This window comes from Leptidea sinapis, chromosome 4 (assembly GCF_905404315.1).
Source record: "Leptidea sinapis chromosome 4, ilLepSina1.1, whole genome shotgun sequence".
Lineage (NCBI taxonomy): Eukaryota > Metazoa > Arthropoda > Insecta > Lepidoptera > Pieridae > Leptidea > Leptidea sinapis.
Window position 1 is genome coordinate 7,974,623 of NC_066268.1, and position 19,339 is coordinate 7,993,961.

At 35.6% G+C, this 19,339-nt stretch overlaps 2 protein-coding genes across 3 annotated transcripts in view; both read right to left on the reverse strand.

The window, feature by feature from the left end:
• LOC126979747 (facilitated trehalose transporter Tret1-like) overlaps positions 1-16,167 on the reverse strand; it is a 71,127-nt gene extending 54,960 nt beyond the window's left edge. The window contains exon 1 of the mRNA XM_050829260.1: positions 15,999-16,167. Within this exon, the coding sequence (XP_050685217.1) occupies positions 15,999-16,053 (55 nt within the window). The 5' untranslated portion in view covers positions 16,054-16,167. The remainder of the gene's footprint in view (positions 1-15,998) is intronic.
• The window catches only part of LOC126979748 (facilitated trehalose transporter Tret1-like), a 42,652-nt gene that overhangs the window by 18,894 nt on the left and 4,419 nt on the right, over positions 1-19,339 (reverse strand). The window contains exon 1 of one of the 2 annotated variants that reach the window (XM_050829262.1): positions 16,824-16,873. The exons of the other annotated variant lie outside the window; for it this stretch is intronic. The gene's annotated coding sequence lies outside the window, so the exon portion shown is untranslated. Of the gene's footprint in view, positions 1-16,823; positions 16,874-19,339 lie in introns of those variants that run through there. 2 annotated transcript variants of the gene reach the window in all.

Sequence of the window (19,339 nt, forward strand, 5' to 3'; positions counted from 1 at the left end):
CGATCACGCCTAGCCAAGCATCACCATAAGAAATCTAAGCGCACCCACCGTCACGATCCCAGGATGGATAAGCTGATTCAGGATATGGGTGAGCTATAAAATGTTCTTTCGAATTTTATAAGTGTGAATTCGTGTAATTTTGTTACAACTGATCGCGATGACGTGTTTATATACTCATGGAGAGCTATATAACAATCAATCTATCATCGAAGACCTAGTTTCTGATATTGGAAGTCTGAATACACGTGGAGACTTTACTTTTAACATTATAACGACCTTAAAGGCCCCAGTTGTACCAAATACCTCCAAAAATGATTTGGAGATGCTGGTCGATGTACAGCGGCTAGGTAGTACCAGGTAGTCAGATGTAAGATACGCTGACGCACAAAAACATATAACCATACTCCAGGTTTCATAGACTTGGAAACAAACGACGAGGTAAAAACATGTGACACCTTACGTCACCTAGCCAGTGCTGAAAGAGCCTATGCAGCGGTAACATACTGCGTATTAAAACAAAAGGAAGCCATGCAAGAAAGCATTCGTTGCCTTCTTTCTTGGGCTAAGGATACGGAAATTAGTAATGTTAATTTGAGTGAAAAGATTGATGAGCTTTTCCACAAAGATGAATTGTTGGTAAAAGTATAATTAAATCGTATTCCCCTTTCAATTACACATATATTTTTGAGGCTGAACGCTTTATGACTAATTTGGAAAAAGCGGGAGGAGTTCGAAAGGCTTTTTGGCCTCCAAAAACTGAGGGCTATTCCCAAAGTAAATCCAATTGTTTCAATAACCACCCCTCGCGGGGGCTCGGCCTACGGAGACAAACAGTTCCATCGCGTGGCACTCAGCATTACTTTCCCGAATCAGGTGTACCAGTAGCCAGAAATGTCGGTAACAACCCGCCCACACGGGGTGGATATAATCATGCCTACTATTCAAGTAGAGGTCAATCCGCAAATGTACCAGAACATCAACCTTCTAGAGGCTCAATCGTGAAGGATACCAAGGACACACAAATGCTCCCAAATATACAAAGTTGCGTCAGAAGCGATACATACAATGACTCGAAGCCATTTACGAGCGGGTCAATTAGCGTACACTCAGAATGGAAATAAATGGTCGCACCAGAAATAGTTTTTAAAATTTATTCATGGGTATCGCATACCATTTTTTTTTCAAACCCAAGTGTGTTATCCCAATGTATAAAGAGGCCCATTTCACACTCCAATCATGAAGGAAATGTCATTTATTATAGAAAACATGAAAAAGCCCTGCTTTTTATATTATAGTATTAAAAGTAGCAACAAACACCAGGCTTCATATCTCCATTATTTCTGGTGCCAAAACCGGACGGGTCAGCCTCTTCAACTTAAAAGCGCTAAACGACTATGTATTGGCAAAACCGTTCCGATGGATAAATATGTACAGGATCACAGATAATTTTTTTTACAACCCCATGACTGGCTATGCAAGATAGACTTATCAAAAATCCCCCTTATATATATCATATTCTTACAAAATTTCCCAACTTGAAACAGTTGACGCAGCTACACTACTGGGAATTCATTTAGACTCACATTTGACATGGAAGCCATATCTTCAGAAATTAAAAAGCAAAATGTCTTCTTTTACTTATGTTCTTTACCAACTAAAACTCGTAACAGATTTCAAATCATCCCTTGCTGCTTATTATGCATATGCACATTCTAGATTATCATATGGAATATTAAGATGGGGAAACTATAGTGAAATAAAAGATATATTTATTCAACAGAAAAAATGTATCAGAATTTTAGAAAATATTCAGCAGATGGATTCATGTAGACCATATTTTATTAAACACTAAATTTTAACTCTTACTTCAATTTACATCCTAGAAGCATGTAAATGTGTTTAAAAACATTCAACACTACCAAATAACAAGCGAAATAATAGAAATTTAAACAAATTTAAAAATCCCCAAACAAGTATGTCATTAGTGTCATCAAGCCCTCACCACTTGGCAATAAATATTTATAATCACATCCCAAACGATATTAAAAATAAAGACAAGCCTTCCCTATTTAAAAGACATCTTAAAAATTTCTTAGTTTCAAAATGCTTCTACGATTTACCTGAATTTCTTAATTACACTAACTGTGAGAATTAGTTATAATATGGTCTGTATTTTTAATATCATAAGAATGGTTAAAATGTATGACTTATTTATTTTATGTATAACATTGCTGTGCCCTTGCAGGGCGCCTTATATAGCGCATTATATCTATCCATTAATGTACCTATCACCCTATTGTAAAATGTGACTTGCAATAAAATATTTTGATTTGATTTGACTTGTCCCAGGCCTATTTTCATTTGAACATAAAAAAGTCACATCGGCGCTTTCTACGCCTTATATACCAATACCTTATAAACCAAGAGCTCTTAGAAATGACATGCCTACAGTTCGGGTTAAGCACAGCTCCCGACCTTCTCGACATTTACAAATTGGGTGGCCCAAATGTTGCGAGAACGATGGAAGATACGAATAGTGGCGTATCTCGACGATTATCTTCTTGCAAATCAAAATGTGCACGTGCTTCGCGAGCATGTAAAACTAACATTAACAATCTGTCTTGAACCCCCAAAAAATCATAATATATTAAGGGGTACTATGGGATCCCTGGGACAACTTCAAATCTTTGTCAAGAGAAAAAAAAACCACTGGGTCACAACTAGTCCAATTTCTATTGGACCTATGTTTGATGCGCAAATTATCATATAATACGATCCTTTAACACAAATCGGTGATCTCAACACTCCGTAACACCGAATTATCACACATTTAAGTTCATTCAAAATAAATTGCACTAAGGGCTGCAAAACCTATCAGACAGTTTGGGACGTAAGTAGATTTTTGACTTATCTAAAGAACTACTCAATAGACTTAAATAGTACATTTCAAATTTCGCGGAATACAGCTATTTTATTATTATTATATTCAGCCAGGCGCATACATGATCTAAATCTTCTCACAATAGATGCTGATCACTAGATATTAGATCCCATGATAGTGTTATATTCTGGCCACAGTTTGGTTCAAAAACTGACAGCAGTAACTATACTCAATCTGGTTGGAAAATATATGCCAATAATGAAAATTGTAATCTTAATCCAATATTTTGGATCAACAAGACTACATCAGTTTTGCAGGATAGACGTTGCACTGCAAAATCATTTAATTTATTTATTACAACTCGGGGGAAAGCCAAACCCGCCTCACGCACTATTATAGCTGGCTGGGTAAAGACTTTGTTTAAGGAGACAAATATTGTAGCAAGCAGAGGAAGCGTTCGAGCCGCTGTAGCTTCCATACTTTGGCTGGAAAATAATTCCCTTGAGGATATATTAGCCAGAGGTAATTGGCGATCGGCTAATACATTCCAAAAGTATTATAGACGAGAAATAATGAAAAATAACCATTCAGAAAATATCACACAATTATTTGATTCGATTAATTGATTAAAAGAAATGTTAAATATTCTATGAGATTATAAAATGTTCCAATTATGAAATAAAATATATTTCTTTAGTATCACATTGGCGTTTGCATTTTCAGTCTTTCCGTTTTTAAATTTTAAATAAAGAAATATAAAGATAAAATTGAGAAATAAGCAGAACTTGCGAGCGTTGATTTGTAAGTGCTGCATATGTTACCTACACTATAAGCACTTGGATTGTATACCAGGCAGAATTAATGGGGTTTCTGCTAGCTACCAATGCAATCGTGGCCATTAGAATACTCTCTGATAGCAAATCGGTATAACAAAACCTTAAAAGTAAGGTAGTCAATTCTAGCCTTTAACGTGAATGCCACTCAGCATTATATGAGGTGGCAGACAAAAACAACATCCTAACACTTCAGTGGATCAAGGGTCACAGTGGGATCAGGGGCAACGAGGCAGATAATTGGCTAGATGGGCTTCTGAGACCCAACCGGTTGGACTAGAACCTTTACTGCCTGTGCCACATAACTGGTTAAGGAACCACATAAATAAAAAGATAAAGGCACTACATCAACAATACTGGGATAGCCTTGAGGAGTGCAGGCAAGCTGAAGCAGCTTTATCCTGCGCCGACTTGTGTTTTACCAGGGCAATCTTACAACAACATTTTACAAGATTAACATTATGTGCGGCCACAGGGCATGGTAATTTTAACCGGCATCTTTTTAATATAGGTGTCACAGTCAGCCCCCTGCCTGCCTCATACCCCCTGCCTCATACCTGGGGGCAGAAAAAAAGTCGATCACGTTCTGCTGGAGTGCAGAGAGGTGGCAAACTACGCGGCGAAGCACCTTGACTCACCAAGCGCCCTTCGGGAAGTCTTCGGAAACGTTAAAATTTAGGTGACTTCTTGGAGAAGCTTGGCTAGTGGATGTAGTCTCTACCACCATCGCATGCAAAATAGGTGCATATGACGTCAAGTTGCGCAAACCGCCCGTGTGAAGAAGAAGAAGAAGCACCTGGATTCTTATACATAACACCGGAACAGCACAGGACTGCATCCATATCGCCTTATTGCCTAGTTAAATATTACTACACGGCCACTTTTACTCTGAACCTCTGGAAGGTAACGCCCCCTCTCGGTCCCATTTCAACCCCTTGCGCTCGTCCTGTTACGTCAATACGGTTTGCAGTTTCATTAGCGTTAGGTACGTGATATTTTCATGCTATCACTCGTTTGTTTTTGAAGTTTTCATTGCTACGATTTAACTTTTGCTGTCGATAGTTCTGTAGTTTCTGTTGTTCTGTATAGGTATAATAGTACCTACTGTCATAAAATACTTTTGTACCTAACCCAGATTTTCATTGAATTTTCATCATTAATATAATAATTATCAGAATCACAACACAGCACATAATTTTATTTGTGTAATAGTTATGTAGTTTCTGTTGTTCTGTGTGGCTATAATAGTACTGCCAGAAAAATAAATACTTTTTTACCTAACCCAGATTCTTTCATTGATTTTTCATCATGATTATAATAACAATCAGAATCACAACACAACACCTTAACATCAATCAATAATACTGAAAAAATAAATAGTTGTTTATCTAATATATAAAATTCTCATGTCGCGGTGTTTGTAGTTAAACTCCTTCAAAACGGCTTGGCCGATTCTCATGAAGTTTTGAGTGTATATTGGGTAGGTCTGAGAATCGGACAACATCTATTTTTCATCCCCCTAAATATTAAGGGTGGTCCACGCCAATTTTTTTTTAATTTTTTTGACATTTTTTTTTAAATTTGTTTGATTATGAGTCAACATTACAAGATACATACAACTTCAAATTTTCACCCATTTACGATCAACAATTACTTTTGTATCGCGATTTTAATATCGGCAATGCAACGTTTGCTGGGTCAGCTAGTTAGATATAATAATAGCCTAGTGATGCTTGTTTTGTTCACCGTAACAACGTGACGATTTGACGTCATTGACATCTGGTCTAGAGATAACGACTAACGTAACCGAATTGTAAATAGTAAAAAAACACTAAATCATTGCAAAGTTAAACTAAACATAGTTATCCTTATAATTTTAATATTCATATATTTGTGATAACGCTAAAAAATACATAATCTAAATAGTGTTCGGTGACGCTTCAGTCCCGGACTACTATGACGTTATAGGGAATGAAATAGCGAGTTTCTGGGAAGCCGTCCGTAATTCTAATAATAGGATGATTAAAGTCGTCGCTGAGGCATCCCTTGACAATGTATTTTACAAGTCGACAATCTACAATCGACAACGCTAATAGAAACCTATTCAAATACAAATATTATGGCAATGACGTAACAATAACGCCAAGTTTACATCGTTTAAAATGATACAATAGAAATGTAATCAATTCTACAATGTTGATTGCTACCACAGACTAAAATCGCTTCATCTCATATTTAATCGTAGCCAAGTTACAGTTTTGACAACTTGCTAACGAAACACTATCTAAGTTTTTGTGCGACAACCTAGCGTTCGCCGAGACCCAGTAGAAAACGATATAAAAATGGCGTCATTGACGTTTATTTGATCCAGCTGTGTTGAGACGGAGAAGTGTTTTGTCTGATAGTTGTTATGGTAACTTATGTAGGATTTTATTTACCATTTCGCATTTAAAATGCATAATATGTTACCGGCAATCTGTATAATCAGGTATTTATTGTATACAATACCTAGGCAATGTATAGAATACCTAAAATGTGTAGGTAATGCATGAAATATTATTTATTTTAAACTTTGCTTTGGTATTCTACACAGTACCGAATTCGCAGCCGGTAATTTATGTAAAAGACAAGATCAAAAGTTACATGATTAGAGTTTCGTATCAGAATATGAGAAATCATTGAGTTCTGTACTCGAGTGCTGTGTTTATTCCGAAGACAGTACAGATGCTCATTCGTGTACAATGTGCAATAGACCTATAAAGCTATCTATCTATCTATCGTGCTTCCCCGGAAAAAATATTGCAGGTCTAAAATTGCTTGCCCTTTATGTGCAAAGAACGCCATAGTTCCAAAGATAATTTTATAGAGCAAGCTCAAAAAATGGTTAAAACTTCTGAAAAAATATCCCTCCCTAAGCGTTGGGTACTACTGTACGAATTCCTGTTCCAGAAGGCGATAGAGGTTGCAGTGCTGCTCGCAATATACAAGCTATAGTAATACAAAAAACCGATGATAATCATTATTAACTTGGCACCAAACAAGGTATTGTCAAGACATTGTATTCAAGACGATAGATACAGTTTGTCATCAAGAATTACTTAAAATGGAAGATTACCCTAGTCTAGAAACAACTTGCCGTACAGTTGCGACTTTGCAATCTACAGGGACAGGTCAGGGATTTGTCAAATCTAGTTTCAAAAAATACTGTGATAGTAAAAAGAGTTCTTGTCTTAAAAGTAAGATTTTAAAATAGTGTTATTGAAGTTGGTTGTTTTTTTTGTTAAAAAAAATTGATTACTAACAGTAATCAAAAGCTCTATCCTTAGTCACTTTAATCGGTTTAGCCGGTGGAACGGCAGGTATTGTTTCACTTTGTGTAATGTTCAATCAATCCCTAGAACTTGTATTTATTTCCTAGGTAAAGTATGTAATGGATAATGAATCCATAATATTTCATACATTGCCTGAATAACTCAGGTATTATATATATTGCCTAGGTATTGTATATAATGCCTGAATTATACATATTGCCGGTAACACGTACATGACTTTAGGCACAGTACACATATGTACGGAAACTAAGCCTTGTTCATAAAATTCACACATCAAAAAAGTCTAAGCAACATGCATGATATTACAAATTTACCATTTATATTAATTAATTTTTAAGTCTTTTTACTCAAAGTGCATAGGTATGTAAACTTTTTTGTTATTGATGACATACTGGCTAGTTGTTAAAAAAAATTCGATTATGTTTTGTTTTTTTCATAAAATATAATGAAAGGGAATTTGTTTGAATTTAAGTGCGTTTTTATTGCTACGTTTAGTCTTAATTTTATAATTTTAGCAACCATTTAAATAAAATTAGCGACAAAATTTAATTGTTAGATATTCTTTACGACATGGAGCGACGTCATTTGACAGCAAATCAAATGCAAAGATCTGTAGGGATGTTGCAAGCGGGAAGTAATCAATCTCAGGTATCTCGGCATTTTGGCATTCATAGAAGTGTGATTTGTCCTCTTTGCTAGCGCTACAATAATACAAGGGAACCTGCTGAACAGCATTCAGGCCGTAAAAGGAGTACAACCACTCGGCAAGACCAGTGATACAATACGACTGACTGCAAGACGCCAGCCGATGTTAACCGCTCGAAAGATTAGTTTGAGGCTATAAAATTCAAGTGTGTTGATGTAAGTCCCCAAACTGTGTGAAATCGACTGAATGAGTACGGCCTACGAGCTCGATGCCCACCGATACGTCACGGGAATCACGCTTGTCGAAATGAATGGTGTAGAGAAGGCAGAACATGGACCAAGGAACAATGGGATAAAATTATAATTTCCGATGAGTCGCGATTCGGGTTCAGGCCTGATACAAGAAGGGTGCGAGTGCATTGTCGGCCCGGAAATACTGAAAGGCTCAGGTGCATTCAGGAAGTTCATCCATACAGCGACTCAACAGTTATGGTAGGGGCGGGGAATATGAAGAACAGGCGAACTGAGCTCGTTTTTGTAAATAGAAACATTAACGCTGAGAATTACGTTGAGGATATTCTCAGACTTTATGTCCATCCATTTGCACAAGCGTTTGGCTCCGATTTTACGTTAATGCATGACAATGCGCGTTCACTTACAGCTCGGTGAACCAGTCAATACTTGGCAACGGAGAACGTCCTGGTATTGCCCTGGCCTGCACAATCGCCAGACCTCAACCCCATCGAGCACATGAAACATGCTCCAGAGACGAGTTTTGAAGGACTTGGACGGAGTGACAATAACCCAACAGCTGAAGGATTTGCTACAATTCCATTGGGAGCGAATACCGCAAGATGACATAAACATTCTCATTAATTCAATGAATAAAATCGTTGCCGACAAGTTTTGAATAGCAGAGGAGGCCATACTTTGTATTAAATTATCCTATTGTTTCACAATAAATTCATTTTCTATAGAAATTTCATTTTGTTAAAAAAATTTTTAGTGTACCTTAGTTTCTGCAGTATATTCTAATATTGTTAATTTCTGTTATTAAAAGAACTTATAAAGACAAGTTATTTTTACATCATAGGACCCTAAAAATATTATTTAAAAAAAAATACAACGTTATAATGTGAAAAACCATCCTTAAATATAAATTTGTATATATTGCTTAGTCTTTTTTGATGTGTGTACTTACCTATATGTGCGTACACTCCATTGAAGCAATAGGGTTCTCAGGTTATTTTTCTAATCGACTTTAAAAAAGGAGCTTTGGAACAAAGTTCCTTATGGGGCGTTGTAGAGCGTAAAAAAGTAAAAATCGTAAGATTTTTATGTATAGTGTATGTATGATAGCTATGCAGTGTATAATACAATATTATAGTCTACATGATGACTGTTATGTAATGGTTCACAACATTTTATTGAATGTTTTTCTTGGAATTTTTTTTTTTAATTTTCGTTGAACAATTTTAATTGAAATACTGACGGGAAGCTTTGAAATATGTGTTTTTAAACTTTGTCCGTTGAAGTTTCACTTCTACCACAGTCTTAAGAAACTCTTCCCTACAGTCATCCCACGAACATGTCTAGTCGGGGCAATTATTGTTTTCGTGAGTGTCAATAACGAATATGACATCTATTTTGAGATCCGAGATGGCGGATGTGACTTTTACAACAAAATCAAATTGGGTATTATTTTTGAGATTTTCGGGAGTGTCGGTGAATACACAATTTTATTTTAGTCTTCGTTTCTTTTAAGTCCAGAATTATCGGCTTCAACACCCTCGAGAACCATGAAAACAACAGCCATGATAAAAAAGTTTATAATTTCATGTAGCTCCAACTTGGATTTACATTCGGACACCACTATCTATTTCAGCACTCTCGAAAATCATGATAATTTTTTGAAGCCGCCATCTTGAATTTTCATTTTGGAAGGACTAGCTGGTATTGGTTTCAACACTCACGAAAACTATGACAAAACACATATAGGTAAGCATTTTTGTCCAAAATAAATAAATATAAAAAACATCCTAGAAAACCATTAAACCACACTCACAAAAGAATGATAATAAATATTGCAGTCGCCATCTTAGTGTACATTGTGAATTATGTTCACGAATTTATTATAATCGATCTCACGGACTTATAATTCGAATACCTACTAATTATAATAATAATGTAACAATAAATCATTCTACTATACTGTACTACTTTATAGTTTAAAACCGAAAACTGGCGTTTTGATGGAGCCGAGTTCAAATAGCCGTATACCACGCAATACGCTGGCATTTTTAAAAAGATCGCGGAAACAAATAACAACGTGACACTCGACTCGTTGAAAACAGCTTAGGGCTTCGTCGATGCGCATGTTTGTGTGAGTGTGGCATTACGAACGTTTGTAGGGAGTTTCTGTACTGGTACATATGTCTACTGTGCTTTAGGTATGATTTTTAAAAGTACGCTCACCATAGACTAAAATATAGATGTTTTCTGAAGGTATTGGAGAATGAGCGATTGACTCAGTCGTGTCAACTTGGCTAGCAAGTTAACGTTTTCTACAATCGCTTACTCCGAATCGTTGTCGTTTGGAGAAAGTCAATCGATACAAAGCGTTTGTCACTTGGCTAGGCCTGCAGATAATGTAAAATGACTATTCATTTTTTTAAGTGACTTTCATCATTTTATTTTAAATAACTAGCTGACCCAGCAAACGTTGTATTGCCGATATTAAAACCGCGATACAAAAGTAACTGTTGATCGTAGATGGGTGAAAATTTGAATTTGTATGTATTTTTTAATACTGACTCATAATCAAACAAATTTTAAAAAAATTAAAAAAAAATCGTGTGGACCACCCTTAACATTTAGGGGGATGAGAAATAGATGTTGTCCGATTCTCAAACCTACCCAATATTCACTCAGAATTTCATGAGAATCGGTCAAGCCATTTCGGAGGAGTTCAATGTTTAACACCATGACACGAGAATTTTATATATTAGGTTATCTTTATATATATTTAATTATTTTTATAATATTTTGACTACTTACTTACATGTTAAGATCTTTTATATGGGTCCCTGACCTGCAATAAAATGATTTTATTTAAACCTTATTTTTTTGTAATTTTTATCTAATGCCATGTTCTTTTGTGTGTAACATCAGCGCCAGCCCTGATATTGTTAAGTAGATTGAAAGATATCAATCATAAGATATAATTTTATCTAGTGCAATACCAGACGCTTTTCTTTATCATTAGTAATACTTTAATTAATTTTGACGTCATCAAATTAATCAATTCATAGGTTCCAGCGACAGTGAAGCTCCAGCATTATGAAGAAGAGCTTAAGAAGCCTTATAATTACATTTACCGTACTTTTTATTAAATCTCTATACTTTTAGAGATAAGCGAACTTTCTAACGAAACAAAGAAATTCTGTTGATTAGATCGGTACAAAACTCATAGGACAAATCTAAATATTGCATGAAAATCAAACTCATATCAAAACAAAATAAAAATTGGCATCTGTAGATACTTTAAGTATTAATATTTTAAATTACATAATGTTTAATAACAGTTAAATTATTAATTTTTATTTATTTTTAAAATTCCATTTTAAAAATAATCCTCAAACAAAAACACTATTTCAACAATGCACAGTATATACCTACATACACATTGATCTTTTCACTATATCCAATTTCACTTACAAGATATACACAGCACTAATGTTGGACAATACAGCTACAAATATACTACTACGTGGGCAACACTGCAAATGTTTAGAACTGGCCAGTTAAAAACATTGCTTATGAAAACTTTTATTGAATTTCAATTTAAGAAACTCTTTGATAACCTAATGTAGTATATTGCATTCATTTGTCATTTGTTTTTGTGAATTGGCGGCAAATCTAAAACTCTTGTTACACATGAAAATGAACCTTACGCGAGAAAATTTTCGGTCAATGATTTATTATGACTTTCGTTATGGGCTTACTCAACAAGAAGGCTATTATAGGCTGCGATTAGCATTTCAAAATGAATCCCCACCTCGTGCCACTATTTACAATTGGTTTAACGAGTTCAAGCGTGGACGTAGCAATCTCAATGATGATCCGCGTGAGCAGCGACTACTGAAGATAACATCAGTGCTGTGCGACGCATGATAGAGGAAAATAAGAGAGTGACATATCAGCAGATACGGGCAAGCCTAGGCGTTGGTATGAGTCAAGTTCAAAAACTATTACAACAACATTTAGGAGTCAGGAAGCTTTGTACCAGATGGATTCCCCATACTTTAACCGACGACTAGAAACACCTTCGCATAGTCTGGTGTCGCCATATGTTAGATAGGTTCAACGGCGGTGACTCAAATGCTGTATTTGACAGTGATGAAAGCTAGATATATTGGTACGAACCCGAAACCAAAAGACAATCAGCTCAGTGGGTGTTTCCTTTCGCGGATCGGCCAACTAAGGTAAAGAAAGGTAGGTCTAGGAAAAAAGATAATTGCCTCATTCTTTCGTCGGAAAGGTCGTTTCGCGACAGTTGTGCTAGAAGATGGTAGGACAGTTACTGCAGACTGGTATGTCAATCGCTGTTTGCCTGTTGTATTGGAAAAAGTTCGACAGCAGCGCCCTCGAAGCAGTATCCTCCTTCATCATGACAATGCCTCAGCGCACACCGCAAAACGGACTGTTGAATATTTGACTATGGCAGGTGTCGAGATAATGAGTCATCCACCATACAGTCCTGACTTGGCGCCCTGTGACTTTTATTTATTTCCAAGAACTAAAGATAAAATTCGAGGTATTCGCTTTACGAGCCCTGAAGATGTGGTGAAAGCGTTGGAAAATGCCATAGAAGAGACCCCTAAGGAAGAGTGGGCCCACTGCTTTTCTCAGTAGTATATCGAATGCGACGATGTGTAGAGAGGAACGGAGATTTCTTCAAAAAATACAGTACAATCTTTCTACATTTAGCCGTTTTTCATTTTCTAAACATTTTCAGTGTTACCTAGGTATAAGCATCTCGGTGTCGCGAATTCACGAGATTTCATCCATCGGAAAAGTGTCTAACTATGTATTATGTTTATTTTTTAATCATTTATTTATCGTGTGCGCCAGTCATGAGCATGTTATTGAAGCGAACCCATAATATTTTCCCCTATCAAAAAACCATCTTCCACAAGATAGAAGATCAGTTCTCTGGTAGTAGATCCACCTGCAAGATCTACTCTACAATTCATAACCTGCTCAATCCCATTAATTGCTTAGTACGAAATTGACATAAGAATTATCGCTCCTTCAAATTTAATTTGTACAATTAATCACAGAAGTGAAGGCTATATTTAAAAAATAACAAGTTGTTAAGTGACTATGTTTCACAAGATATCTGAATGATAAAAAAGACCGATCGACAAAAGTTGTATAAGATTAAAAAATCATTCATGACGAGACAGAAATTCGATTGCAATTATCAGATAATGTATCTGACCAGACGATTTATAGATCACATGCGTAGTTGAAAATTTTTGTAATGTTCTATATATTATATTAGAATATTCCTCCAATTATTGATGTGTTTGTTCGTATTTAATGCACTGCCACACAGTTCATCCATTTGCGATGAAATTTTGCAATATTTACTGATGATGATGAGGTTTTGTTGTTGTTGGTTTGGTTTTCTTTCAAATATTGTTTTAGGATATGTAGTAAAAAACCAGTCTCTGCGCATGAAGATTTATTTAACTATTAGCTATATAATCTGGCCCTGAATTAATGGACTTTGTAGCTTGGGTATTTGTGTGACGTGCACACAGCAGGACTGTTTTGAAGACAAACTTATTATAGAATTAAGTAATAATGAATACCTACAATTACGAAAACAACTTGTAGATAGTAAAATATATCTTCATGCAACAGAAAAATTATACGACTCTTTCAATTCAGTTACAACCAGGTTACAACGCATCAAAATTTTACTATATTTCGAGACGACGCGACGCCTGTGCCCGCTTGGGTTGTTTTGTTCCAGACAAAGTTATTTCGCTCAAGGTCACTCGTGGCGAGTGTCGGTAGCAAGTCTTTTTTAACATTTGGCTTGGCACCGTATTCAAACCTATCAATAGATAGCACATACAAATAGTTGTATTTTATTAATATTAAAGGTAGTAGAACCCGCTTAAACCTATCACGCTTGATACAATTTCTCAGATAATATGCCACTTTAAGCCAGTCCCGCAACTTAAGACATGTTTTCATTAAATTTTTAAAGCTTAATACTATTCGTCGAACGCCTGAAATTGCAGGGTTTTCCTGGATATTCTTTTTTTTATGGAATAGGAGGACAAACGAGCGTACGGGTCACCTGGAGTTAAGTGATCACCGCCGCCCACATTCTCTTGCAACACCAGAGAAATCACAGGAGCGTTGCCGGCCTTTAAGGAAGGAGTATGCGCTTTTTTTGAAGGTACCCATGTCGTATGGTCGCGGAAATACCGTATAAGGAAGCTCATTCCACAGCTTTGTAGTACGTGGAAGAAAGCTCCTTGAAAAGCGCACTGTGGAGGACCGCCATACATCCAGAAGGTGGGGATGATATCCTAACTTGTGGCGTGTCGTGCGAAGGCGGAATTCGGCGGCAGGAATCAGGTTAAACAGCTTTTCGGAACACTCCCCGTGATAAATGCGGTACCCATAATCTAGCCGGCATCCTGTGCAAAGGAGCCTCCCACTGGTAAACGTTTATCTAACAGTAATGACGATGCAACAATTAAAATAGACTGTATTACTTTTATTAGCTTGATATTAATGTCTTTTTGTTTGTTCAGTTGTTCTTTAGGCTTTTGTTTACAATTACAAAGATTTAAATATTTTATCCGCAACTACTATTAATACGTCTAGATAGAGTCTCTTGCTGTTAGACAACCGATAGTAACCATTGGGAGGCTCCTTTGCACAGGTTGCCGGATTATGGATCAACGCCGCCTATTTCTGCCGTGAGGTTTATGTGTAAACATTACTATGTTTCGGCCTGAAGGGCGCTGTAGCTAGTAAAATTACTGGCCAATTAAGACTTAACATCTTATGTCTCAAGATGACGAGCGCAATTTTAGTGCCGCTCAGAATTCTTGGGTTTTTCAAGAATCCCGAGTGGCACTGCATTGTAATGGGCGGGTCGTATCAATTACCATCAGTTCAACGTCCTGCTCGTCTTGTCTCTTATATTCATAAGAAACAGTCCGAATAATACATTAGTGTGCCTGACAAGCTATGTTTTACACTCGCGATTTGTATGAAACTTTGTGTTAGTGTGCGTCAATTGAACAAAATAGAGGTTAGTTACAATTTTTTTCGACATTAGACACAGCTGTCATATTTCATGAAGACGTTTCAAAACTATGAGTCATAATTTTCTTATTTTGTTATACTTCAACTGAGGTCAGTTTTACTGCAGCCGATTATTAGAAAAATGCATAGTACATTGCACAAAGGGTAAGAAAGTTGCTTTTTGTTTCCAACGAGGAAAATAAATTAATTTAATTTTAGCAAATAAATTGTAATATCAATATTACTCATTGAACGAAGCGTATGTTTGACAGTACTTAAATTAACATCAAATAGATGAAAATTATATATAATCCACAAAATTATTTCGCAAATTGAAAAATGGAATAATTTTATCAAATTAATGTATTAACATCAGTCCTCGATAAATCTGACCTTTTAAATTGGATCAAAATCGCGCCTAAATTATGCTAATAAATAGCGTGTAAAGAATTAAAAATATTCTATTAAATTAACAAATAATAAAATAATTGATGTTAATTTTATTTTCAACCTTTTAAAAAATCTTTAACCGATTTATCTAATATTAGGAAATTTTCGAACACAAAAGCAATTAAAAAAATGCAAATTGAGTGGAAGTTTAAAAAACTAAAAAAACACGCTTTTTTAATTAAACCAATCTAAAACATGTATAAAAAGCGTTTTTTAGTTTTCTTTTAACTACTGTTTATTATTATATTATTTCGATCAAGGGTATCGCGACCATCACAAATACATCAAAAATCTAAAGAGGAATATTAATTTTTTTTTTCAATATACTCGATTATAAGTAAGAGGTTTCCCGTTACGATTATGGGCACTCCGTCAACATGGCACTATCAGCAAGACCGAAATATCGGTAGCTCATAAGTAGTACAAATCACTATGTAGGATATCTCGAACCTATTTAAGTATAGTTTAAAATATTTAAATTTTTTAAATACATATTCAGCCATATTTAATTTCACTTACCAGATAAAACGATGGCATATTGCCGTAATAATGCTGGTGATATTTGTATTTTCATTTTGTATATTCCCTAATAATAATAATTATAATCACATTTATTACAATGACACTATAGACGCGGGAACATTTACTTGACGGTTGTTCAAATTATCTTTCTTTGACAAGACTGAATATATTACGACCGAGTACAGAGCTGAAGATTCGATATCACCGGTGTTACCAACACAAGTATTATGTTCCTAAGGCCTTGGCCACATACAGAATTTTTTTACGATTTTTTACTGATAACTGACAGCTATCACAATTTATATAGATATATGGATTGAATATGAGGTGCTTAGATTAAGAATTGGTCTCCGCCGCGCTCCAACTAGATACCGCAGGCGTAGTCACAAGGTGCGGCAACTAATACTACGCCCAAGTGGGAGTACTCGAGGCAGTCTCTAACAATGTGTGACGTAATTGACGTGCCACGTTCTGTTAAACTTTGCTAATAATTGAAGCTAAAATGCCGGGTTGCGTAGTAAAACTTTGTAAAAGTAATACTACAAGATATAAGAAAGACACTGGGATCACATATCATTCGTAAGTATTTTGTATTTTATTGGAACGAAGGAAAAAAATGAAAATACGGAAAAAATTAAGACTAAAAGTTGTAACGACACTTTTTTATATAATATAAATAATTGACAAGTAACAAGTATTGACATTTGACACATTTCTGACAAATTACATTGATTGTTTATTTTATTTATTTAGAGGATTGGTAACAAGGCCAAATCAAACAAATTCAAATCATATTAAATAGGTTTATAACTGCAAAATTACCTTTTTGATGTTATTGCAGATAAACTTCTTTGACCAATCTTTGGCTATAACACGCTGCGTGCGCACAACGACATAAAATTTGTCAGAAAATTTCTGACGTGCAAACCAAACCAAAAGAATTAATGAATGTCGCAAGACATTAATTAATTTTTTCTTCGTCCATTATTAGGACAGGCAAAGGGTTCAGGCCAATACAGCCGTATTCCTTAATATTCAATAATTTATTTCACGATTTTTACATTATAGTTCTATCTACAAACCTAGAATAGCACGACGAGTAAATAGTTTTAACGATTTGTTTTGTTAAGCCAAAGAAGTATAACTTCTTGCCAGCATACATAAGTATGCACACACTTTTTTTTATTGTAGACAATGGAATTTAGTGGAAACTGTCCATTTTTTTTATAAAATCAGTAAAATGAATATTTTTATAATAAGGAACTTCGTTCCTATCCGGTGTCCCACGACACCACACGGTTTTTTTATTTCAATGTAGAATTATACGAAGCGTATTTTACAAAAAAAATATTTAACAAAAAAGCAACCGAGTTCAAAAACACTATTCCAAAACAATAGATATAATATGCACTCAAAAGTATAAAAATAATTGCCTATTTTTATACAATCTAATTAATTAATCTTATATTACGATTATTGTTATTTTTGGAATCAGTGTCGTGTGTGTCACGCGGCGGCCCCGCACTCGCCTCTCGCCTCCTAACGGTCGCGCGTGCGACTCAAGCACATCTCACCTATAACTACAGGGTGGACCAAAAGTCCGTTTATAATTGGAATGATGATTTAAAAAAAACTAATTACAGTAGATCAAAATTGTTTTTTGTTTTCGATAGTTAACAAAAGGGGAATTTATTTCTTAAAAATCACATCATCCATATGCAATCCTTCATTATTCTGGCATTGCTGCAATCTAGAGCAGAAATTTTCGATAACAGCTTTACATGTTTCTGTTTAGATGTTTTGGATTTCTGTGCGAATACGATCCTTTCATTCGTCAAGAATTACTGGGTTGGTTGGCTGGAATGCAGGGGCTTTTGATCACCATGACATAGTGTCACTCCAATAACGACAATTTTGTCTATTAACATGCCCATTTAGGTGGAAGTGTGCCTCGTTGAGAAAAAAATGTTTTTAAAACTGGTGAATCGCTCTACCATTTCGTTCGCAAACTGCAACCTAGTGGAATGGTCCTGAGGCCTTAATTCCTGCACCATTTGGATTTTATAGGAATGTAGACTTAAATCTTTCTTGAGAATGTGGTTTAATTCATCATTATCTTGGCACGTTAAGGAGTTGAAAGTCCAGGTTGGTCACGAACAGACGATTTTACTCGCGCCACGTTTTCGGGTTCTCTCGACGTTCTAGGCCGGCCAGATAGAGGTAAATCCATTGTTGAACTCGTCTTCTCAAACTTGAGTACCCATTTTTTAATTAACACATCTGATGGAGCTTGATGTTTGTGTCGTATCTTGTAATGATTGCAAAACTTTCGTTGAGCTAAGGTCGCAGAATCGTTGTTTGATAGTACTCACGTACACAAAACGCACGTTGACTACCGCTAAACGACGCAATGGTACTAAATTCCCATTGGCTGCTCTTGCAATGCGTAACCCCTCCACCCCCCTCTGCCGCCGCTGCTAGACGCGGCAACTGATTCAAATGTTAACGGACTTTTGGACCAACCTGTATATATGAAGTTAAATACCTACCTGGGATGACACCGACTATAAAAATAACAATAATCGTAACTAGATTATTCGTATCGTAATTATTTTTTTATAGAAGTTAGTGCACATTATATTATCTATTGTTTTGGAATAATAGTGTTTTTAAAAGTCAGTTATTTTTTTGGTTAATTTTATTTATATTTTTAATTCTAAGTGAATTTGAAGTACACTAACTAATAATTTGCCTAAACATGTGTAAATCTACTAAACCTCGCAATGCAGCAATGAACGTAAGCGCATTGCAATTTGATTACAGAAACAGACAGAAATTCTGCCACAGATCGCACCCTTACTGTATGTCGTTAAGGAGTTCCATTGATCATCATATTTGACTACGACAATTACTTGACCGTAAACGACGTAACGGTAGGTGACTCAAATATCTGGATAGCACAAACGAGATTCGGCCAAGTATCGTTAATTTGCTCCTAAGAATTGAAGAGTTCCGGTACTTTGTCATGGATCCCGCAATCAGAACCTAACCAAACTCTGACCAAACTTTCTTTTAAATTTATCCTTTCCAACAAAAAAAGAAGTATTATCGAAATTAGTAATTCGTAAATGTGTCTCGCACATACTTGTAGCAAATTAAAGACTTTTATGGTTTTCTCATGGTTGCCATTGACAGATCTGGTCCAAATTGCAATGAAACTATACGGGAAGCACCAGCTTTCAAATAAAAAAAGAATAATGAAAATCGGTTCACCCAGTCGAAAGTTCTGAGGTAACAAACGTAAAAAAAAGACCATACTGATGAATTGAGAACCTCCT